The sequence below is a fragment of the Rissa tridactyla genome, chromosome 7, assembly GCF_028500815.1.
Source record: "Rissa tridactyla isolate bRisTri1 chromosome 7, bRisTri1.patW.cur.20221130, whole genome shotgun sequence".
In the NCBI taxonomy this organism is placed as follows: Eukaryota; Metazoa; Chordata; class Aves; order Charadriiformes; family Laridae; genus Rissa; species Rissa tridactyla.
Genome location: NC_071472.1, coordinates 12,385,200 through 12,410,511, shown reverse-complemented (window position 1 = coordinate 12,410,511; position 25,312 = coordinate 12,385,200). Strand labels below are relative to the sequence as shown.

The 25,312-nt window shown below is 45.3% G+C and overlaps 1 protein-coding gene across 1 annotated transcript in view; it reads right to left on the bottom strand.

The window, feature by feature from the left end:
• The window catches only part of ADCY5 (adenylate cyclase 5), a 222,157-nt gene extending 200,939 nt beyond the window's left edge, over positions 1–21,218 (bottom strand). The window contains exon 1 of the mRNA XM_054208141.1: positions 19,834–21,218. Coding sequence (XP_054064116.1) covers positions 19,834–20,838 — 1,005 coding nt within the window. The 5' untranslated portion in view covers positions 20,839–21,218. The remainder of the gene's footprint in view (positions 1–19,833) is intronic.
• Positions 21,219–25,312: the final 4,094 nt, after the last annotated feature.

Sequence of the window (25,312 nt, the reverse complement as noted above, 5' to 3'; positions counted from 1 at the left end):
AGCCATGGGATGAGAGCATGGGTCTCAGTAGTTCACATGGCTCACACAACTCTTGCATATCCCCAAGGGATGTTTCCCTTGGTTTCAGTGGGATTTCTGGATGCAAAAGGAGTCACAGGTATAATGATGCTTCAGCACACTCTGAAAAAGCCAGGACATGTGCGGATTATCTGACAAATTTGAGGTCTCTCCTTTTTGCACCAATCCAGGCCTGGAATTTGGGTGTCTCCTTAGGCAGGTGGAAATCACAGCCCAAACCATTGTGATGCCATCAGTACAAGATTTTAGCAACATCTTACAGACTATATAAAACTATCCCACTAAAGAAAGTTTTATTTGTAGTCCAAGCCTTATAGCCTATCAAGCATGAAGCGCAAAATCTTCCTTTTTCCCCATGTAGAAGAACACTTTAGCTAGGAAGGCCATTTCCATGAGATGTGCACACATTTCAAAATGTAAATATAGCAGGGCAAGAAAAGAAAAAGGACTGTGACTGCTAATGAATCACCCTTGTTGAAAGTTTCCTTTGAGGCATTCTGCCATCTCAGTCACTTTGCTCTGCACGCTTTTTAGCTTGGCTTTCTCCTGGCTTCATTCACCTGACATATACATCTCTCTCGGTTGCAGGGATATACACCTCTGCTTTTATAATTCTCTATGTCATTAGGTGGGCAATGGATGAATATATGGCTATATTTTAAGCTCACTTGCAAGGGCAATGATTAAGGGGGGAAAAAGCATTCTTTAAAACAGCATTTTTCTTTCAAGAGTAATCTCGATACAGTCAGAACAGCATGTGTATGTATACCACTCCTCATCTTCGGGAGAACTTTGCTAAACATTAACTAGTTACTCCTCATATCATTTGTGGTGTGGTCTCTATAAACACACATTAATTTCCTCATCAGTTTAACAAAGATGAGATTGATAGATTAGAACGAGTTGCTAGAGACCAGAGATTAAATTAAAGACATATACATCAGGATCTGGGCCCTCTCAAGCCCTATGATCTGGCCTGTCTGTTAACAGTGGAAGTGTAAACTGCTTTCTCCTCTTTTATTCCGATGTGGTCTGGGTCAGAGCCTGTTCGTTAGATGCATTAAACCAGAAATAACCACCTCGAGAGCTGTGTTCTGGCCAGTTTCTCTCATACTGAACTCTTACACAACTTCACCCATACGAGCACTAACAAGCATGTTATGTGTCCTGCCTTCCCCTGTACCATCCACAGCTGTCCTCCTCCCATTCCCCAGGTAGTTTCAAATACAGCCAGTTCCCAGATTTGGGCCTCCACGTGCCGTAAAAATACTCGTGCTGCCACAGCAAACACTTCTTTTGGTGGCTGTGCCATGCTATGCAGGTTCGTAGTGTGCATTAAACCAGGCCACGTCTCTTCTGCTGAGGAGAAATCACATCTGGTACAGCACATCCCCTGTCTGTGTTTCCAACAAACCCCCTCGGAGTTCCCCATCTTAATGAAATAAGTTGTCACTCCTTCATCCTCAGCATCTCTCTCTTTCCCTCCATCTAGCCCTTGCAGCCTCCACATTTTCCTTCTGGAAGAAGCCTCAATAGGTAAAACACGACTTCAATAACACCATGAGAAGAAAGCTGTGTCAGTCCTACCCTGTGCAAAGCCACGAGGCCCCCCAGCCAGGATGTGTTTATAACACAAGATCCCATACCCTCAGAGTAACACTTCTTCACTTAACTGCTGACCTGCGCTGCTGGGCAAGGTGTGCAGAGGGAAAAGGGATTCTGCAGAGTGCTCTACTTTGCCTGCCAAAGATTTCCTGACAAGAGCAGACACTAAAACATTCTGTAAAGAGAAACTGAAATGCACCCGCTCAGCTGTGGAGCCTGACTCACTCACGGAGCCACACTAACATCCAGCGTGGGTGCGGCTGAAGTGACACACCAGCTTCGTATATTCATGGCTCTGTCTGCCTCTAGCAATTTTGCATGTGAAGGAGGGCACTGTCACCACGCTGCGGGAAGCTTGTGATCTGCAAAATTAGCTTTGCCCAATTCCACGGCTCAGAGGCTGGAAGAAGAGGTGGTGGCAGCAACACAAAGGCAGGGCACAGGAGCCTGCCAGCAGTTTGTGTTAGATGGATACTGACCCTTGGGTGATAAAGCTTGCTAGCAGTCTGCTGTGTTTACAGTTATACAGCAGATGGTTCCTTTAAAACAGAAAAGCTCAAGAACAAAACAGGAGGTAGCCCTACCACCAAGTTGTTTGGTGAAAGTTTCCTACAATTTTTCCATTGTCAGTCCCAGCTGAGAGACGTTTGTTATGGAGAAGTCACACGTGGAAAAAGAGGACAAGCACGTGCATGCCAGGAAACTCCAGTGTGTGTTATTCCCAACATAAGATCCATGGCAAGACATTCTGGGTCTCATCTTCAGAGTATCAGTGTGTCTTTGTTCCTTCCGTTCAGCCCCTTGTTCTCTCCTCCCTCCACCCTCTGAAGCCTCTTTCAGACAATTTTGAGCGATCGTTACCCACTCAGCCTGTTGCCATATACTCACTGCCACCTTCCAAGGCATCAGCAGGGCTCGGGCATACTTGGCCCATTTTGGTGCCCCACACCTTTCCCACAGCCAAGGCTCTGTGCTTCCCCGCATCCTACACAGCGGACTATCAGACTATTAATTCAGCTAGCTCATGAGATTTTGCTCAGCAGGCACCAGAGAGCACTTCACAATTCATTTTAATTGCGTCTTCTTTGTAATTTTTTTCTTTTGTTCGAGAGACAGAAGAAAATTAAAGAATTGGTTGATCTGGTCTATATTATAACACTGGTCCAGATCTAAAACAATCCTTGCTTTCAAAAGAACAGAAACAAGTTTACTTTGAAAAGTAACAACCACAAGCTGCCTCACAGCTGCCTCTTCTCAGCTCCATGCACCGTCCTACTGATCTTCCTCGTTTCTCCTCCAGTCTGCTGCCCCTACCACCTCATACAGGCACACAAGCCTCCTCCATCTCACACATGGTGCTTAGGGTCTCCTCACACACATGCTCTCCTTCACGGCCCATTTTCAGTTTGACCCTCCCCAGGGTCCCACAGACCTAACTCCACCATTCCACATGATATCCCATCACTCCTCAATAGTGAGCTGCCACTGCCTTCTCTTGCCACGGATGGCACAGAAGAAGGTAGAGAAAAGAAGATGACAGGCAGGCAGGACTGCAAGCACAGAATTCAGCAAGGAAGCTGTAGCCCAACTCTTAGCAACCTTAAGTGCTCGCCCTTCACCTGCACAGCACAGACCATGCATGCCCTTCCTCTTCAGGCCAACGCACAAAAGTATTTTCAATAGTAACCTGTTCCCTTTTGCTCTCCCAGCATTCAAATTCAAATCTGTATTCCCACTGAAAATGTTTCTGTGCTTTAACGAAACCCAACAGACACCTAGCCTCTGAATCTACTGTATTTTCTCTAGCAGAAGTCTGCTGTTCAGAGTTTAGTCAAAGGCACTGTGAGAATCCTTTCTGCTCTACCACACCAATTTCCACTGCTGATCAGATAAGTGATAAGCAAGATTGGTCAGGCAGCTCATGCCTATTCAACTGCAGCTACCTCCAGAAGCTTGACTGAACGGTAGGAGATACAGAAGCCCACAAGCTTATTATTTATTCTGTAGAAGTGACTAGAGGCAAGAGGAGGCAGTCACACCATTTAGTCAATGAAAAATGCTCTTTAGGAAGATTTTAAATGCCTAAATTTAAAAGACCCACTTGGGAGCTTTCAGATGGTTGAGGCATCCCACGTTGAGTGCTAGGCACTACAGGAAAGAGTGCCTTTGGAAACTTCGTTTCATAGGTTAACCAACCTAAGACGACACAAGAAGGCGGCTTTACCCCTTCCTCAGACATCTCCTGCCCTCCCTCGTTATTGAGGCTGGAAAGCCAAGGACCTCAGGAAGCCATATGCATTCCCCTTGTGCTGCAAGGTGGATGGGTCAAATGAGCTGTCACATAGGTTCACTGTGACAAGTACTGGGTGCTCCACAACATAGCAAAACCCACTTTCGTTCAGCATGACGTTCCCACCGTGATCAAGACAGACACCCTCTGTGCATCCAGGAGGATCAGATCGCTCTCCTCACACTCCTCAAACACCCTGGTGTGGAGAAGAACTCTGCCAGCTCAAGGGGCTGATCAAACGAACAAACCATTGGATCAGACACATGGTCACTGCAGAGGGCTAGAGAATACAGTTCTCCCAGACTCGAAGCAAAGGAACACTCATGAACACAGCCGTTCAAAAAAAAAAAAAATCTCACTGTTCCACATGCTTTTTCCCTTAGGACAAGTTATTCTGGTCTGGAAAAGTAGTGTTGGTTTTCGAAAAAGTAACTAAGTTCAAACAAAGTCAAGCCACCGTCTTCTATACCACACTTTCATAAAACCCTTTAAGGTAGATGCTAACAATACAGCTGTGCATCCAACAGCCACAGAAACGCTGCGAACAAGCACCAGTTCAGAGCACGGTTATGGAAAGAGGTGCCGGCGCAGCTTCCTTGGTCACCGCTGACAATGCTGTTTTGTTCTTCCATAAAGCTGTTTTGTTTAAGGCTCTCTTTGGAAATTCCATGACGACACACGTGCAAAGCCCAGCATGGACGCATGTGCTCCTCCAGGATTGTTTTCACCATGGTTAATATTCCATCCCCAAGACTTCCTCAACCACGGCCTATTCCATATGTTCATTACTTCATCAGCAGGGATATGCAGTCCCGTCCACACATAGTTTCTGTCTGCCTGTCCCCACTCCTCCCAAAAGTCACCAAGCACTTCTGTGGCAGCTGCTTTTCATGAATTTTGGAGCTGGCTTTGAAGGCAGCCACAATGATGGGGCTCGCACACCCTTTGTGAACTCCATCCACCTCTGTAAATCACACAAGCCACTGGTCCTGGTAACACAAAATCATGGCTCAACAAACACGTCTGTTACAGAAACATTTAGCAGTGTAACAATGTAGGACCTCAGCACAAGAAAGTTAGGCAACACGCCAAGTATTAACGCCAGCTAAGTAAAACCCTCGCTATTTCCTCAGCAAAACAGTGCTTAACCCACATTATCTAGGAAGCATCAGCTTGCTTGTTGCTCTGTGCAAACCCTACTTAAAAAGAAAGAAAAACTGGCCCACATTTGAACTCTCTCAGTAATCAGGGGTGCATAAGAAAAAGGCTCCCAAGGTAACAGCATTAACCCAGTGTATCACCTTCAGTGGATGAGTCCTCTAAAGCAATTTTTCTTTTGCAGGGACCAATGCTGAACTTTTTCTTCTTGTCTACAGCATCCACTCAGAGTAAAGCTGGTTACTCCATACTCCTGTCCAGAGCAATCCTGCCCCACGAAGAAAACAGCTTCCAGATCAAAAATATATTTCATAAGCTACCCGCTTCCTATTAAGAGACATGTTAGGAGACCCTGTAAAGATATTAATCATCAGGCATTCAAAAAAACCTCAAAAACCTAGATGGGTGGACCATGGTGCAAGGTGCTCTGCTGCAATAAGGAAAGCCAAACAAGGAGGCCTGCACCAAAACTTTGCGATCAAATTAACATGCCTCACCTACACTTCCATGCCCTCTTACTGTCACTGACTTGTAAGGTCTCTTCTAGTATTTTAACCTCTTAATCGTCTTCTAATCATTGAGTAGTCAACTGCAAGTTTGTTTTGCCAGACCCTTCCTATCCAGTCTCATTTTCAAAATCTTTTGGAACAGTTAATATTCTGGTTAAGAATCACATCATGTGACTCCATATATATGGAGTTTATACACACACCATCTATACTCCAGCACATACACACTCCAAGGATCATCTTTGGTCACAAATAAACCTGTATATCACAGATATTTTCACAGAATCATAGAATGGTTCGGGTTGGAAGGGACCTTAAAGATCATCTAGTTCCAACTCCCCTGCCCTGGGCAGGGACACCTCCCACTAGACCAGGCTGCTCAAAGCCCCATCCAGCCTGGCCTTGAACACTTCCAGGGATGGGACATTGGCAACTTCCCTGGGCAACATGTGCCAGTTTTAAGGCCCCTGTCACTGCGTTACCTAAATCAAGAAGATGGATAATAGGAGAATTGCTCTGCGATTTCCCACAAGCGCATTCCTTCGCCAGGCAATGCCAGTTGCAGTGCAGTTCATCAGAAACCACCCCAATGTTCTGCTGAAAAGAGGTCAGAAATTGAGAGTGACAAAGCACATCAGGGAGAGATGGTGCTGGAAGTCTGTGAGGCCCAACTGCAGCGCGCTGGGCAAGTCATGGCCTGATTTGCTAGAAATAGGTATCGTTTCCTCTGCAGCACTGGTAGCAGGAACAGGCAGGTGGGCCAGGCCAGGCAGCAGAAGAAAGAGGCAGAACGCCAAGGTAAGCCTGAAGCAAATTAAATATCAGAAGGCAGCAGGTTCCTTTGAGACTGCTTGGTTGCTCTTTTGGCAGAAGAGGAAAGCAAGCCATTAAAGAGGCAGAATATACCTGCGTTGACTTCATTTGCAGCACTAATTGCCATGCACGTGTGCTAATTGCCCTCACATGAAGTGCAAGGGAGCAGGCACTACTTGAGTCCCATGCAGTAAGTGAGGCTTCCTTTGGAATGCTTGTTGGATCATGCTCTCCCTGCAAGCTACACTCATACCAAAGCAAAATGGGGGAACTGGGGCAGTGTCATTTTTAATAAAGTTATTCATTGCTGTTCATTCAGAGACCAGACAGAAAACTTTCAACCAGACCGCCAGAGACATTCAAGACATTAACAAAGTTTGGAGTTTCTTACCGGGTAAGAGGAGGTAACAGCCATTAAAACAAACTGTTCTCTGCTGTCACGTTGGAGCACAGGGGAACAGAGATCCACTCTGCAGCTGCAGGTACCTTATGCAACTGTCTCCCCTTTTGTCAGTAAGCAACACCATTTCATTGCTGTGAGTGAAAGCTCATCTTAGCTACCTTTCACAGGTAAAATGCACCAGAAAAATAAGCACCAGCAGCAGAAACACAGACCTGTACTGCCTGGGGCCTTCTTCTGCAGTTGTTCACATCATTGAGGAGATGAGTGCAACAAAAGATGAGAGGTGGGCTGCAGCAGGTGGAAAGACCATGCTTGGCCATCCTCTCTCCTGTTACGTTGTTTCCTGGCAAAACAGCTTTATACCCTTCCTTCCAGCAAAGTCTGAAAGTAGTATATGCCCCTATCAGAATGTTGTCCTTAACATCTTCCAGCTGCATCTGTGTTTGCTCCTTGACACTGTTTTCTCACTAGATGATACCCACCCCTCTAATCTGCCAGCTCAGGGGCTTTGGTTGAGTTGGGCTGAAACCAGGCTGGGAGCAAAAAACATTTCAGTTGCTGCGTTTGACTGTCTCTTTGGCTGATCATGCTGTCAGAGTATACACAACCAAAACTCTGGAAAACCAGAGCCTCTGATCCATTACCACATGGATGAAGAAGAGGAAAACGCACCTCTCATTACTAATTTTTTTTTTTTTACATTATTTCTTCTCAAGGTTTTTTTCCCAGGACCTACAGAGGAGTCAGGCTGGGGAGAGAGACAGGAAACACTGCAGACATATCTTCCACCAGCATCTCTCTGAAAAATGTGCACTGCAGGGTGGCTAGTACAGACAGAAGCCTTTCAGTAATGTGAGGATTGATCAGTATAAATCAGTCACTATTGTTCTACACCAGCTGTCTCTTCATACAGAGAAGTCCTGAGGGGAGTTAAAGGCACTTTAAAAGCAGACAGAGGGGAAAAAGGTATTTTTTGTGACGGGCAGAATGCATTTAGACTCCAGCTCATCTTGTGGTGCTAAATAAAAGCTAGACAAAGCAACAAGGATTTAGGGTATGGTTTGAACAGAGGTAAGATTCCTGTTAGAGCTAGCTGGAACAGGGAATAGCAGAAGGATAAAGAGGTAACCTGGCCATTAAGATTCAAAAGTTGTTTAGTTCAGCCCAGGAAATTACAGCCCTGCCCAAGGCCACCGTTTGAGCAGAACGCACCTTTCAGGTCTTTTCCTCTTTACTGAAAGGAAATCAGCACTTTCTCCCACTCCGCCCAGACCCAAACGCTAAGTTTCCACCTGCAAGCCAATGTTACAGTGCCATCCATTTGAATGGAGCACAATATTTCTCCAATAATCTCCAGCAGAAGGTTTGGCGAGCAGAGAGCTGTCAGCATCTCTCTCCACGAAGATTTACATGCAGTGAGTATGCACACCTTGCGACAAGGCACTGGCTGAATAGCACAGGCAGTATTGCAAATGCCTTAAACGAGAAAAAGCTGATAGAAACCAAGGGAACTTCTCCCAGGAAAGACACAGAACAGCATCACCTGCAACTTCAGTGTTTAACAACTTGGGACCTTCCTCTTACTACAGTATATTGTCACAGTCATATCTGCTAAGGAAATGGCAATGAAAAGGTTTATTCTCAGCCCCAAGCAAGAGGCCAGGAGCTCTGAAAGCAGGTCATTTCTCTGCAAAGGATGAGTCGTGAGCAGTTGCAGCAGTCCCTAGCAGGGAAGTGGTCACATTGAGGAGACACTCGTGACCAGACTCCTGAGAAACAGCCTTGGTAACAGGGCCAAGGGCTGGCTAAACGTGACAGATAAGTTCCTCTCTTGACTCTATCCCTATCGCAACTGGCCCCAGCCCTTGCCAAGGCGGTAAGCACATAGCACAGAGGGTGACACTATCTCTTCTAATAGAAAATGGCATATATGGACAATGCACTAAGTTAATAATATGAAATACTCCTGACTTACACAAGCTACAGTCTCACCCTGGAGATATTACAGTGAAGATTGCTCTGTTCAGAAAAGTTCATCAAAATAAATTGAAGAAAATTATTTAAACTTGTGTGAACACTCCTCTTAAAAAGCAGGACTTTATTTAGTTTGTATTCCCTCTGGAATTAAATTAACTAGGTCCATTTGCATCTAAAATAGAAGAGTGAGGTGATTTCAGCAGCGGATTACAGTCTCTGTATAGTGGGCTCTATATTGTGGCTTAACTAATCCACCCGGGGTTACCTTTCCTAGACATCATTACTTGGACAAACTTTTAGTGTCATGACTACAGCCAGATACTCATTATCTTCATTAGGGAAGAAGGAAAACAAAATAAAAAATACAGTCTCCCAACTTTCTCTAATGAGAGATGAAAATACTTTCAGGAAATACTTTCTTAAGCATTTGTTCGCAGTCATTTAGGACATAGCTGCAAAACCCATGCATTTTAAGAGCCCCAGAGCAGCCTTGGAGTGCTAACAAGTTAAGTAAGTACATCTACCCTAACAGCTGACAAGGTCTAAGCACTGAAAGGGAAGTGACCTGTGAAAGGACACTTAACCTTCAAGCTTATTGCTTATACTGCAGTGCTTTCAAGGAGGTCTCATTCAGGAACAAGACCCACCAGTGTCAGTGTTTGTAACAAAGACCTGCAGGCTTTGGGTGGGGTGGAAACTAAAGAAAGATGAAATAATGAAACTAAGAGCCAGTTTCAGCTAAGAGCAGCCAGAGTGTTCCAGAGTGTTCTAGTCACAGACATCTCTTCTTTACTATCTGCTCCTACACAGGGCTGTGCTCGCTTGTTCGCTTAAAAAAAAAAAAAACAAACAAAAAAACAAAAAAACCCACACAACTAACAACGCAACCAAACAAGAAAGCACAACAATACCTTTGTGACCTCAAAGAGCACATATACAAAGGAGGCTTTTTTTTTTTTTTTTTTTTTTTTTTTTTTTGAGATGGATGTGTGATTAGTATCCTCCACAAACGGTTTAGGATCTTGTCTTGGTGCAGTGGGATGGCATAGCTGACCTCTGGAAGTAACCTTCAACTATATCATCTCTGGTTTTGTAGCCTTCAAAAGTTATCATTGCATCTGTCACATCAGGGGGATGGCACTTGCTCCATCATGCTAACACAGCTAAGAAGATACAAGCCTGATCTCTATTCCCTCATATTTTCTGGCTTGTCAACAGCCTTGCAAATTTCTCAGATACGATACTAAAACCCACATATGCACAGCAGCTCTTTGGTGGTGCTATCGTGTACTGCTAAGGAGTCCAGAATAGAAATGGAGCAAAGAAAAATGCCGTATTCCACAACAATTAAGAAGGCAAGAACATAATTACGCAGTATGAAATCTGGGCATGATGTAAGAGCCCCTTCACAAACTAAGATGACCATCTGTGTTATGTTTTAAGTAGAAGATGCCATCTTGAGCAGGAAAATACCCCCAATATGTTCCATCACAGGACGCTATAATCCTCTCTTACTAAGAAAGGAGAAGAAAAAAGTACTGGTTCAGTTCACCTTCAGTTCAGAGATCATTGCAGACTGCTTTTTCAATGACAAATGCTGTGCAATTCAGCATTTAAATTTTTTTCCTCCATACTATTTGAACAGAAGAAATCATTAAGTGTAAGAGAAGAATTGTTCAGCGAGCGGTGTTAAACGAGCTCAGCAGTCCTTCCTGGCCTTAAGACCCAGTGAGTTCACCACACAATAGCAATTCCCACACTAGTAACCTACTTCACGTTTAACGGTTTTAAAGACTGCAGTTAGCTTTTAGCATGAGTGAGACTGACATTTTAATTACAGTCTTCCACCACACTGCAGAGTATCCTCCTTTCCTAGAACCACAAAGCATTTCTTCCTTTCCTCTATGAGATTACTAGTTATCACCTACCGAAAAAAAATAAATACCATTCAGTTGGAAGCATCTTCATTAATAACGTATCCTTGGGTCCACCCATTTGTGCAATTCTGTGCATAAATGCCCACACATCTAGCAACAATACAAGCAGAGCTGCTGTTGGGTACCTCCCAGCAAACAGAAAGAGTTCATCACTCAGCAAGCATGTCTGAGTAGCTCTGTCATCTGTGGGCTGACCAGCAAACTGCTGTTTTTAGAAATACTGATCTGAGTAGTCCCTTACCACATCACTAGCTCTAAGAATTCAGTTTTCAGAGTCTGAGGGACAGTGATCAGCGCTTATAGCATTTAGTCTAGAGTAGGGAATAAAGGGAAGGAGCCATGGCTTTTTCCAGAGGGGAAAATACAGCCAGGGAACTGTCTGCATTAGCAATGTTTTATGACAGATTCTTGCAAGCAATGTCATAGCCTTTTCTTTTGACTATGAAGTGAGACAGAATGTCTTATACAAGCTGCAAACATGTTTAAGGAATAAACAGTTTGCATAAGTTGCTGCTTTGAGAGATCAATTTCTAATGTCTGGGGGAAAAAGAAAAAAAAGAAAAAACCTCAAACCTTTCTTCATTTATATTCCCCCTCTGTTACATCAGCACAGTCCTTTGTTTACTGTCTGCAAAGATGCACTCTGATACTAGTGGAATGTATACATTAAATTTGTAGAGCGGCTTTAATCCCCAAATCAACCTCCCAAAAGCAAAGTTTCCCAGGGAAAGGGAGGAAGATAGCCAAGCACAGCAGTACCACAAAGGCTCAATTCACAGTACAAATTTTTATGGGTGTTGCATGAATGTGTATAACTTTCCATTAAAAGAAAAGAAAGTTTAATATTTCAGCTGAAAACTCATCTCTCAAACTGCAGAAGCAGCAGTCTAGCTAGAGGAATTAAAACCAAAATTAGGGCAGGGTTGAAGATGCTTTGAAATATACTTCTCTTCTGGTATTTCTGCTGCTATGAAGTAGGAGAAGCCAGAAATGATGACCATACAGTACTCATGGGATTTGCTTGATGCTATTAATACAGATAGTCCAGATAACATCTTAAACACACAAACATGATTTGTGTTCTAAATGTCTGAAGGAGAGAGTAAGGATACACCACAATTGCATTGGTTACTTATAAATATGAAGAAAAAAGTACAAAGAGATATTTTATTTGCAGAACAAAGCTTGACAATACAATGAAACTTTCTATAGTGAATGCTGTAACAAAAATCCTACTCAGCACCAGTGAGGCCAGCCGGGCACTAGAAGCAATACTGTTGGTGACGCCAATGCTTCCCATGAATTCTTAAACTGTGGGGCCTCTTACTGCTTTTACTAGTGGCTGAAGCAGTTCACAGCTGCCAGGGTTCTGATGGGAGAAGGGCTTCCTGAACGTTCAAATGCAAGGTTGAAAGCGGAAGGCAGAGCATTAACTTGTGTTCTGTCCATTTCTCTGAGCGTCAGAACAAGACCATCTCATGGTCTTGTTAAATTCTTGCTAAATTCTACTGCAGATTTGTTCAATGATGCCATTCCTGTACCTGCCAGCAACGAAGCTGGCAAGACTTATCACCGTCATAAAACATCAAGTACAGATTTCCTTGGGAGTGGTCCCGCTGCAGGTGCTAAAAAGCATTTTGACTCTTGTCTTGGCCTGACAGCCATTTGATGTGTGATCTTATTAAATGCTAGAAACTTCAAGCTTTCCTATGATAAGGTGAGAACATTTTGGAGTTCAGGAGACAAATACTAAAATTCTTGTCTGTTTCTCACACCCCCTCATAACTAGATTATCCTTTTTAATATCTTTGGGGTTATGTTTTTTTCATTCACATGAGTTTTCCCCTTGGGTTTTTACCTAGCCTAAGGACTCCATAATAATGAACCAAATTAAATTTCTGGCAGCAGCAGGATACATCTCAGGTAAAGACAAAAAAAAAAAAAAAAAGGTTTTTAAAAGTACCATCAATGTCAAAACAAAAAGAAGAAAGAGCATCCCTTGGATGCAAGATATCACAAGTTCAGATCACTAGGCTAGACTTCAGAAGGAGGGAAGGAACTAACACCGAGTACATCCCACATCAAAAGACAGGACTCACAGGAGATGAAAAGTCACACAGCAGTTATACAGGAACCCCACCCACTTCCCAGAAGCTGTGAATTTTCACATTCCTTGTACACACTTTGTCACTGTCCTACCCCTCTGGGCCATGAAAAAAACAACCATGTAGCACATCATGAAATCGTGTAGCAGCTCGAAGGCTCAGGGGAGACTCTGGTGCACTCCAGCTCCCCCTGCACTACATTTTCTGGTTACAGATTACCTGTGCAAGGTGCCATGTAAATCCTACAGTATAAAGCAGACAAAAAGATGAAGCTTGCCCAAGGCTAGCAAAACTTGGAGGCTTGTCCTCTACCTCCCCAAACAAAAGTGGGTATTTCCTCTGAACTGCACCCACCTGCACAGGGGAGAAAAAAAAAAAAAAAGAGGGAGACGGGAACTTTTCAAAGCACGGGTTCTCAGGAGCCACTACCAGCTACAGGGTGGACCACTTCACCACACACGAAAGCTGCTGTCAAAACCATTTCAATTTCTACCTCTTGGTGTTTCAGCTGCTGCCGAAGATTTTTTTATTGCATCTTCTACCAGCATAGAAGGAAAGTTCTTTTAGTTTGATCAGAAAATGAGGGTAATATCCAGTACCAAAATATGAAGACAAAACCAGCTGTTCCCAAAAGACTGTAACTATTCCTACTACTGCAGTGGCCAAAAAGCTAGCAATTCTTCTCATTTTCTTAAAAGACCGAGAGGGAGCTATGGTGCATGACTGAAAGATTAGCTAATCAAACACAAATTGAATGCATTTGGAGAACAGTCTGGTGCCCAAAGTTCACATTCCAGCTGGGCAGAGGCCCAGTCCTCTTCCACCCCAGACCTCGTCAGCGCTGCCCAAGGAACAGCTAACTCGGAGCAAAAGGGCGTTTAGGAAGCGCTGAGCCGATTCAGGCTCTGAGAGGGCACGACCAGTTCCAGCGAGCCTTTAGCACTAGAATAATCAGCATTTTGTTTCCACTGCTGTTCAGGTTTATAAATCATCTGAATGCAGTTAATGACAAAAGACCATGTAAGATATCCTGCCTTGGACAGGTCTCTGACAGAGTATAGGGGTCACGTTGGTGTCAAATCAAGCCATCGAGCCCAGGACGCTGAAGGACAAGTCAATAATTGCTTTGTAAGATTAGGGCATAGAAAGCTATCCTTCTGCCTCATACATCTCAATGAATCCCAACTCTTTGCTGAAATATCTGCATCTCTCCAGAATTAAAAAGAACTAGCACACTCCGCCTTTTCAAAAATGCCATAAAAACACCTAGAAGAACAAGCCTTTTGCTAGCACTAGTGTATCTGGCAGAGCGATGCACCTAAATCATCTCCATCGGGTTTCGTCTTCAACTCACTGAGATCCAAGTCAGCTACAAGACTGCGATTGCTACCACAAGGATGAGAGAAGTGAGTCAAACAGGTCAGTTTACCAAGACAACAAACCCATTAAGAATCCAGGAATGTGGCGAAATTAGACGCACAGCACTCAAACACTATTACACTAACAGTTACTGGTACCAGTGAACATTACAGTGAAATATCAAACTAATGCAGGGTGGTGCGAAGAAGGATAAAGCAAGGGGGGGTAGATTAGGAGGTGGCAGGATCATAAGGTAATTTAGGAGATAAGAAAAACAGATACGCCTTTGTAAACCTCAAGCAACACATGCATTCCCAAGAGATACAAACAATATTCCTACTAAGGACTAATTGATATACAATACCTCAGGGATTTAATTAATTACCTCTGGTAGAGAATTACACTAAAGAAGGCAACTATCAATACAACAGTTACTGAATATTTCAGGTTGCCATTTTTTCCCTGAACAAGAGACCTAAAATCATGAATTTTTACTAACATCAGTCAAACTGCAGCTCAGGCAGATTCTTCAGTTGATAGCAGTGCTGGAGCACATCTTACTCTATGAGCAGCTCTACTGATATCAATGTTTATGCAGAACAGGACATTAAGTGCTGTTTGAGGCACACAGTATCTGGCCAAGTGCCTTAAAATCACATCCTAAATGAACATTACTCAAATTTATAGCCCAGGTGGACAGAAGTAAAACAGGCAGCAAACAACTGTAAGAAAAGTGACACACAGATCTGTCTCCATTTCTGGTAGCTCATCTCTCCTTTACGAATAAAGGCCACTCTGCAATACATTGACTTGAATAACACACTTCTGCAAATCTGTTAGTCTCAAAATCAGTCATCACCTACATAGCTTAAGCACGCTGCAGCTGAGATGGAATATAAAGTACTATTTCTCCTGCTATGTGACCGGCCTTCTCGTTGAATGCCATTTAAGTTGCATCTAAAAAGCATCTTTACAAGATGCTAGAAGATATCCACAAGACTCCTATTACAGTAAGAAGTTGTTTTTAGCCCTGCTGAAGTGACAGTTTATTCAGGGAAAGGAAATAGAGAGACTGCACATATTTTCATACCAACATCTTTCTAGAAATGGTTAAATCGAAATGCTTCACTTTCAAGAGAGCCACCATGCAGCTGCAGATCAATCATGTACCATTTACATGGACTGACAGGGAGAAAGGCCAACACGTACACAGCTCTCAGAAGAAAAGGATAAGGAATACTAATGTAATGTTACGATGGGGGCGTATGGAAAGGGGCCGAGCAAGGAGGAGCTCAAAATCAGGAGCTCAGAATCAGAGTGCCATAAACAAGAGCCACGTGCTGGGGCAGCTGTTCAGAACCGTGCTATCAGAGATCCTTTGCAGAAGGTTTACAGTAGCATTTGGGGAGGGAAAGAGATCAGAGCATTTTGGTTTCTCTTTCGATGAGGTTACTGACACAAGACAAAGAGAAAAAAAAAAAATTTCTCTTTGCTAGTCTTCTGTTTTTGTGGTACCCTCACGGTCACCCATTCACACTGGGTTAATAAACTACAAAGGCGTAACTGTATCCTTGAACAAGGAACCTCAGAAAGTTACAATAAAACAGGTTTGGATGGGAAAACAGAAGTAAATCTAACCTCAGTCCACAGGTTTGTTTTATGTTTGTACACGGCATTCTTATCCTTTACCCCTGGTCCCCGACCCATTCCCACACACAATCCCCATCCCTTTTTAAGTCTGATCCAGAGCCCAATAAACTCTGTTGTGAAACTCCCTGTCCCTTAGCCCCTAGTCTTACAAAAATGCCAGTGCTTACTCAAGACTATCTGCACCGAGGGCAGCTGGTCTACTCACATGACTTCAGTTAAGCATCTGCAACCGCACACTGTAAGTTCTTCCCCTGCGTCTGTACGAGTCTGTGGGTCAGCTAGGTAGTTTATTTCTACCGGAACACAGAATAAAGTTCAGTATCATCTTTGTTATGAACGCAAGACAGTTCATTGATAAATAGTATGCTACTGTCTCGGTTAAATATTAGATAGTCTCATTCACACCTAAAGTACTCCTTATATGAATCCTGCAGTTGAATGTGTTTTCAGAGCCCAAAAGCGCATCACAACCAACACATGGAAAAGGCTGACCTAAAAAGAGATACGCTATATATACAAAGCTAGGAAGATAGACTTGCATGCATTGAAACGCATTTGTAATCCAAACTGTCCCAGAATAACACAAGGACACAAAGCTGAAGACAAGTGCAGTCATCCCCTCCCCAGTAAATCCGAAAACAATGCCTCTAGAATTCATTGATCCTAGGTACGCAAAAAACCCACTTTTAAGCAATCAAGAATTGTAGTTGGCAGACTGTCATACATTTAATGTGCTCTGCTTCCAACAGCAGTCTTTGGATGCTAGTAAATTCACACACGATTTCTTTTTCTCCCCTCCCTCAGCATCAGATAACTCTTGAATATAATGCAATAATTGGGATTAATTAGCATTTTTTGTTCCAGTCAAACATCAATGCAAGAAGCCAAGATCATTGCCTCTACCCAGACTCGCAGAGGTGCCAAGTATACCTGCTGCTTTTGCTAGGGGTGCTCAGGGTACCCTTTTGAAAGGCAGACCCCGACTCCTACAGGCAGCAAACAGAAGTCAGAGCCTGCTTTCAAAGTCCAGTGACCCCAGAAGAATTATTAAAAAAGCAGCTCAGTTCAGACCGAACAGTCACAACTACCTTTACTCCTGTCCCCTTACCGATTCAGAAATAGCAGACTGCCTTGACCCTTTCATGAAGCCTGACCAGCATAGCCTTGGACCAGAGAGTCTGGTGACACAGAAGTCCCAAAGTGCTAGGAAAAGGTAATTCAGACAATAAAATCATGCATCCTCAGCAAGGGAAACCAACAAATTGCCTTTCCCTCCCAAAACGGACCTACAACCAAGAATTTCACTCTCTTGAGAAAGAGCAGCAGCAAAGTTTTTAACGGGCTCCTGAGCCTCATAAAAGTGCTCAGGAGTCTACACAAGAGTCACCCAGCTTTGAATGTTAGTGGATCATAACAAGATTTTTCCTGGCTTGGAAACAACTGGGAGAAGATTAAAAGAAAAAAGCCCACACAAAGAAGAACTCACTTAAGTATTATGGTTAAAAGCACGATGAAAAAGAGAGGAAAGGGGATACACATCCTAACCAGCCTTTCTCCTGTGACTGCTGTGGATAAAGAACCATCTGGTCACGTAGTCACAAATGCATTCACATCCACTCCTGCTCCACAAAACCCAGGCTGATGTGACTGCCAGCATGAAGTCACTGAAAACAACTTAACCCCCTCTTCTTGATTTATCTGGTCTTCGTCTACCTTCGCCCCTGTTAGCGTGAAGGGGGAAAACAGGGCTTGCTTGTATCAGTGGGGCAGAGCTGAACACAACGGATCTCCATGGCAACGAGATACAGCCCCAGTGAGGAAGGTCTGTTAATAGCTGTGAGGCGATGTGCTCGTCAGAAACAGATTTTTCTATCAGACAGCCAGAGATAGCAGCTCATGTTCATACGCAAATGTGCAGGGAATCTGATTCTTGGCCTTGCACAACCCCACTGAATTCAGCCAGAGCTACGCCAATGTAGACCACAGCAAGATAGAGACCAGCATTTAGTAACTGTTAGCAGGAAAAATAACACTCTGCCTTTGAAAACAAACTAAGAGTACTCCTGAGACATTCCTCATTAACTGAGTATTTATTGTCCAACTGCAGGAAACCCCAGCACTACTATGAAAGGGAAAGCAACTGTGTAATGCACAGATTTGTGCATGCTGTACCATCACCTGCCGCCCATGCTTTTACCTTCAACAAGTCCTCATTTATACACAAGCCCAATCTCTTACAAATAACCCTGCTGCATTTGAAAAGGGAGGGAGCTATAATTATCCCAAATTCTCTACTGAGGGAGTCAGTCATTTGGCCTTTGTGATTTAGGCTCCTTCCCATTAAAATACAGTTACCAACGTAATGATATTTTATGCACTCATTAGTACCCTCCAAACTCAACTTTACTTGTAACAGACTACTAAGTCTTCTGGCCATAATCATGACAAGCTTTGCCTTCACATGAATGAATACAGTCTCCGAATACGCTGAATTCAATAGGACAAGTCTCAGTTTATAAAGTTAAGAGTATGCACAAGGCTTTGCAGGACCAGAGCCCCAGCGAGGAAGAGCTGAGGCCATTAGCAAACTTTTCCAAGTCAAGCAGAAAAACAGCAACTGTGCCGCTCACAGTGTATGCTCTGCTGGAAATGCACAAAAAGCCATTTATATCAAGCATAAGAAAAATATGCCATGTACGGTTTATAAAAATATCTGTAACAAACTAAGAACAAAGCCGGAAACTGTCCAAGCAAGCCTTAACTGGGCAGGGGGGAGAAAAGAGTATTTTCATGGGCTATTTAGTAGAGCAGAGCAGCGACAGCCCCGTCCTACCAAAGTTTTATTTAAGCCCTACAACTTCTCCTGACACTGCAATAGGCATAACTCAAAGCAACTCAGAAGTAAGACTCAAGACAGAAACTGCAAGCACAAGGCATTTTTTTTGTATTATGCGATAGGGCTGTAAAGCTACCACACACCTGATTTTAATAAGCAATCCCCAGTTACATACAAGCATCAGGGCTGACTCTGTGACAGGCTCATCCTTGTTCAGAGTCCTGTTCATCAGAAGGATGATGACTACCACACTGCTACAATGTTTTAAGTCAATGGTTTCCCGACTGCCAAGGTGTCTGGAAAGCTTAAAGCACATGAACCCCAAGGCTGCTTGCTTTGCTTCAAAAGAAGAGTGGCGCCTTGTATTGCCATTGTTTATACAGATATGGTAATTAAAAATTGCACTGCAATACATTCAATAATAGTCTTATTGTTCCCGTGAACTGAACTGCTCCTGCTAAACATGATATCACAGCTAAATAATAATCTACATTTATACTTCTTTTTTTTAAACTTTTTTTTCTGGCTGTATATGAACTCTGGGCTTCTTCACTGTAGACATTTCCAGCACATCTCAGAGCAAACACCTTCCTGCTAAACCAAAAGCTTACTCCATGCTCCCATGGAGCATGCTGTCCGACAGCCTAAGCAAGTGCTGTGCTGACACCAAACCCAGGCCCGGGAGTGACACACAAGGATAACCTCTGGCTGATAAAAATGGCATGACTTTCCACACATTTCTCAGTAACACGGCAGCACGCACGGATACCATTCCACAGGTGTGCTTAGGGCAGAGATGTTTACATTAAATACAACTGAAGGGCATTAGCAGGGCTGGCTGACAGCGCTGGAACCACGGTCATGGGAAACCAATAAAGCACATTTCTCAAATGTTTAGAGCCTTAATGGAAAGCAGCAATAAGAAAACACCACAGCTATAAAAAAAAGCAAGATTACAGGCTTATATCCACCACATTGTACAACATCCCACCTCGTAGCAGGTAACCTAGGGGTTCAACTGAAAGCCCCATCAGCCTTCCAGCATCGGGCAGGCCTGTGGAAGTCCGACAACCCCACTTTCCTCGCCCTTCAACACGGCGGGCAGGTGGGGGGCTGCTGAGTGCACACCCGAACCACTCGGGGCTCACCTACCTGCTTCAGGAGAAACTTATCCTCTGCGTTGATCTTGAGGGAGACAGCCAGGTGGATGGCGGAGAGGACCACCCCACTGATGACTGCGGCCCTCATCCGCACCGGCAGTAGCGTGTAGATGCTGTAGATAAAGAAGACGGTCCACCAGATGCCCTCTGAGGCGCTCCTGGGCCACACCAGCAGAACCCCTACCACTTGCACTGCCAGGATCACCAGGATGACAGAGTAGCACGCCAACCACATATGGTCCTGGTGGAAGTCGTTGCGGTTGCACACCATGCACAGCACCACCATCAGTAGGATGGCCAGAGAGAGCACCACGACGTAGGATACCTCATAGTGGCCGTGCGCGGCATGGAAGATCAGCATGACCACGCAGACCAGCACCAGCACGGCCATGAGCATGGTGAGGCTGCTCTGGTTGAGTCGGAAGAAGTAGCGCTGATAGAGGCGCTCCAGTTTCTCCGACTGGAACTTCTTGGACCTGAAGATCTGCAGCAGGCTACTGCAACAGCTGCCCATGGAGAAGGCCGCCTCGGAGTCCCCCTCGTCCCCGTCCTCCTCCTCCAGCTCCTCAATCTTGGCCTTGATGCGTTTTTCCTCCAGCCCCAGCTCCACGGACCGGGGCCGTACCTCCCCCTGCTCCCCCAGCTGCCAGGGGCTGGCATTGTTGGGGGCAGCGGGGGAATCGCTGCCGGGCGGGTGGCGGGACCGGTGACGTCGGCTGTCGTCACCATGCTCCTGCCAGGCAGATTTGGACCTAAAGCTCATCATCCTGCAGCCGCTCTCCCCGCGGCTCCGGGACTCGTAGTCTTCCTCGCTCCTCCACCTGCTCGACATGCGGGAGGCCTTCTTGCCCGAGGACCTGTTGGCAGGCGGCGGCGGGTAGGAGTAGCCATTGGCCCGGGCCTCCGCTTCACCCCAGGCCGAGCGGTGCTGCTCAGTGCCTGCCCAGGGCGCGGGGCCGCCGAAGCCCGGGGGGCTGACGCTGTTGGACCGGGACATGCCCTGAGGGAAGGGGCAGCGGGCGAGGGGAGGCACAGAGGGCTCCCCCGCCACGGGGGACGAGCAGCTGGGAGAAAACCCCAAAAGACAGAGAGGAGGAGGAGGAAAAAAGAGAAAAAAAAAAAGGGGGGGGGCAAAACCCGCAGACGCCCCCAAAGTCTCCGGAGCAGCCGGGCGTCCCCCAGAGCCGGGGTCTCCCCGGCGGGGCCCTCAGGGCAGCGCGGCAGTGGCGGGCGCCATCGCCGGCCCTGGTGTTTCGACACCCCCGAGCGATCTGGGCACCGCCGGGGCCGGACGCCCCCGCCTCACGGCAGATCGCCCTCAGCCGAGCCGCGGCGGCCGCAGGGGCTCCGGGCGCAGCGGGGGAGCCACATCGCAGCGCGCCGCGCCGGCCCGCCACCCGCCGCTCGGGGCCGGGCGGGCGGGCAGCGGCACCGGCCGCCCCGCGGGGAGGCGGGCGGCTTAGAGGGGAGGGCACGGAGGCTCAGGCTCGTAGGGCCGCGGCGGCCAGCGGGAGCATCCCCTGCCGGGGGAGCCCTGGGCGCGGCGGGGGTGGGCTGCACGGGCTGCGGCGGAGCGGGGGGGGCTGCCTCGCCTCGCCTCCCAGCGGCGGAGCCCCGGCGGCAAGGCAGAGCCGGCGGCAGCCGCACTGCTCATGCACACAGCCGCCGCCGCTACGCCGCGGTGCCTTCGGGCAGCGGGAGCGCCTCTTCCACAGGCACCGGGAGAAACGAGCAAATCTGAAGGGGGAAAAGAAAAAAAAAGAAAAAAAAAGAAAAAAAGGCGGGGGCTCGGCGCTCCCTCCCCCACGCTGTCAGCGGAGCGGCGGCGGAGCTACGGACGGCGACAGCACCGCGCTCGCCTCTGCCAAGAACGGCGGCGCGGCCCGCCCCGGCCCCGCGCCTCTTTGTACTCCCCATTCAACCGGGCGCCGACCGCGCCGGCCCCCGCCACCGCCCCCCGCCGACCCCCATTGGCGCGCCCCCCGCCGCCGCCCGTCGCCATTGGTGGGTGCCGCCAGCTGGCCCACCAATGGGCGCGGCCGAGGGGCGGGCCGCCGCGCGGCGGCCGTTAACTCCTTCGGCGCGCGGGGCGGCGCGGCGGCCGTTGGCGCCTGCAGAGGGCGCTGCCTGAGGCGCCGGGCCGGCGGCCTCGCTGAGGTGATTCCCCAGGGATCGCCCCCACGGCCGAGCCGTGCCGCCAGGGAGCGGCTGGGGTGAACCAGGCCCCGCCATGACGGGGGGTAAATGGGGTTATCTCCGCGTGCTGCCTCATCTTCGAGGCTGTGGGCTCTTGCAGAGTAGCTTTGCCTGGAGGAAAGGGGGAAATTGGAACTGCCTCCTGCTCAAGATGACAGAAACGTCAACACCAAGCACCGGTGGCCAAAACGCTAGTGAACAGAGAAAGCTAAAGCCTCAAAGACACCTCCCAACCGCGGTACCTATTACTGGACCTACTGCTAAGGCTAATTGCTAAGTCAGTTAAGGCTAAAATACGAATACAGGCTTTTGGGGTAGTTTTTTGTTGGTTTTTTGTGGTTTTTTTCCAACCACCTAAACTACAGCCCGCATTTTCATGTGACAGTGTTGTGACACGGTCTTACTAGAGGGTACATTCTCTAACCTGGTTAGCCAGACTGGTCGGGGCGCACAGGGAGGATACCACAGCAGTTCCCAACCCCAGACTCTTCTACAATGTTCTTTAAGATGATCCACTCTTTCTGCAGATGTGAGTTAGCCAATTAATGATTTACAGTGTTTTGAAGGTAAGCATCATATGTACTAAGAATAATATTATCACTTGATGTTCTGTATCATGTTTTATTAAAAACAAACTGTGAAATCAGATTACTGCTTAGCTTTAGCTGAAACTGATAATTGTCTAGATGTTTGTTCAAACATTGAAAATCCCTGCTCACAAGTAGCCCTTAGTGGTAGTAGTGCTGAAGCTGTGGTTATCAAGGGACAGAGATAAGGCAAGGTTTGTAGAGAGGTAACATTGCTGGATACAGTTGGAAAAAACAGATAACCTTCCAAACACAAGCCCTTCACATGTTCATTTACACTTCCAAGTAACTCCACAAATTAACAGCAATTTAAGCCTTTCTGCATTTCAGTGAAGGTTTGTAAAATCATATACTGAATTTTCAGCAGCTGCTTCCACAGAGCATCTTTCACTTACCGGGAATACACAGTTAAAGATTTTCACTAAAAAAATGCACTCAACTGTTACAGTGGTGCTCGCTTATGTGGCATTTTCCTGCCAGATGCTACATACTGCAGCTGCTCAATATTGCCTTCGCAGCTCCATTTCCATGAGGAGACATTTTTATATTTAAATACTACTGTCTTTCAGATGGAATTTATCTTTTCTTGGGATATTATTGTTGTCACGATCCATACACTAGAGTAGAACAAACCTCAAGAATTCTGTGGTTGGTTACTCTGTCTGCACAGTGCCTGAACTCTTTGTAGTTCTTCTCTCAAAGCCAGCAGAAAAAGATCTCACCTTTTCACAAAAGCGTGCAACTGTAAAACCAAGTAAAGGGAGAAAGATGACCCCCAACAACTTAATGTTTAAAACTAACTCTGCTTGACAGAAAATTACTAAGTAGGTATGTGTAAGAACCAGGCATGTTCCAGATCCAACTTCAGCACCTTACTACATTTAGTTCTGGATATCAACAAAGCATTGCTCAGGTAATAGGCCAAATAATTTTAAGGTTCCTATGTTTCACCATTGGGACTACGTCAGGTCTACGTCAGGTCTTATTTAGCATTTGCATCATGATAGCCTATGGAAGCCTGAATCCAAGGTGGGATTCCAATGTAGAGTAAGCTATAGCCCCTTCTCCAGAAAGTTTACGTATACAGGTACCAGAAACCGGTAGTTTCAATGCTGTTTCAATGCCTACTTTTAGGTGATCAAATTACTGGATCTTATATCTCAGAACTGTAGTAGAAGAAAGGTAACTAGTAGGATATTGTAGTATTACAGATACAGATTATAATATGGACATCTTACCTACAGCTTTTGTTCTAACATGCAGTTTATTCAAGCCCTGGCTTCTTGTTTCTAATTCAGGAACCTGATTATAAACAGCAGATAAAGAACTACGTTTGTCTCACCCAAAAGAGTTATGTGACAAAGTGAAACAACAACATAACCTGGGTGGCTGTAAAGTAATTTAAAAATGTCCACCATTTATTATAAGAACATTCAGGCAATTATTCTCTGTTAATAAATCATACATAGATAACAGTTACCATTTCCTTTGGTGACTTAGTCCAGTCAGTTTCTGAAAAATTACTGTAAAAGTGTATAGCTTCTATTCTCAGTCCCAACTCTTCTATTTACAAACTATTATCTTAGTCAATACAAGTATTCTTCCTATTCTAATCTGTTAAATAAAAATATTTATTTGCTTTGTTCATAGAGATCAACAAACACAAGTATCACATGATTATGTAGTGCCAAAATGGAGAAACTTACTATTCTTTATCTAGAAAGGCTAACATTCTACCTTCCACCCTAGCCTAGCCTTCCCAAATTCTACTCCCCCAATAATAAAAGCCATTCCTTTTTAGGGGGAGCAAAATTCCATTAGGTACCTTCAATCGTAATTTAATCGAATTCTGGATTAAAACAGAACCCTGCCTCTTTGGGCTTCTCTCTTTTTCAAAAAGTGTTCTCTAATTAAAATAATACCTAAATGGAAGTAGACACATGGAAGATTTAGAGAATACTAGCACAAAATTACTAGAATGATATGAACTCCACAAGATCCTTCAGGAAGCCCGGAGAGAACCAAGTATAATCAGAGATCTATGTGAAGCACAGATCTAATGTTCTTCAACACATGAACAACTCACGTAAATTCTGACTTCACATGTAGCCTCATAAATCTGTATGAAAACTTTTTTACTTTATTATTATTACAACAGGTGCAGTAGACAAACATTAGCATTCTTTCTTTGCATTATTTACTTAAAATGTGGAATAACATCTAGACAGTGACCTCAGAACACACGTCACAGATTTCACTTTTTGTAGCCTTCATGTACTACAAGTTTCATGCAAGTATTAAATCCAGAACACTAAAATATATATACTCCCTAAATTAGTGAAACATTTATAAAACAAGTTCTTGGTCCTTTCACTGACTACCTTTGCATAGTCCAAAGCAGCCCTCTGAAACCCAGAGCCAATAAGAGAATCCAACTTGGAGGCATGAAATGTGGAAACTGAACAAGCTGCTATTATATATTCTCTTTCTCTCCCTTCCCCCCCCCCCAATCTGATGATTCACAAGAAATAGAACCAAAAGTGAGTAGAAAACTGTGAAAATGCAAAACCACAGCCTTTTAAAAAATAAACAAAAACCCCAACCCAAACCAACCCGACTCATCAATGACACTTAGGTTTTTTAGGGGTACATAGCAGCCTAGCAAGACAAGGTGCTTATTGAATCAAG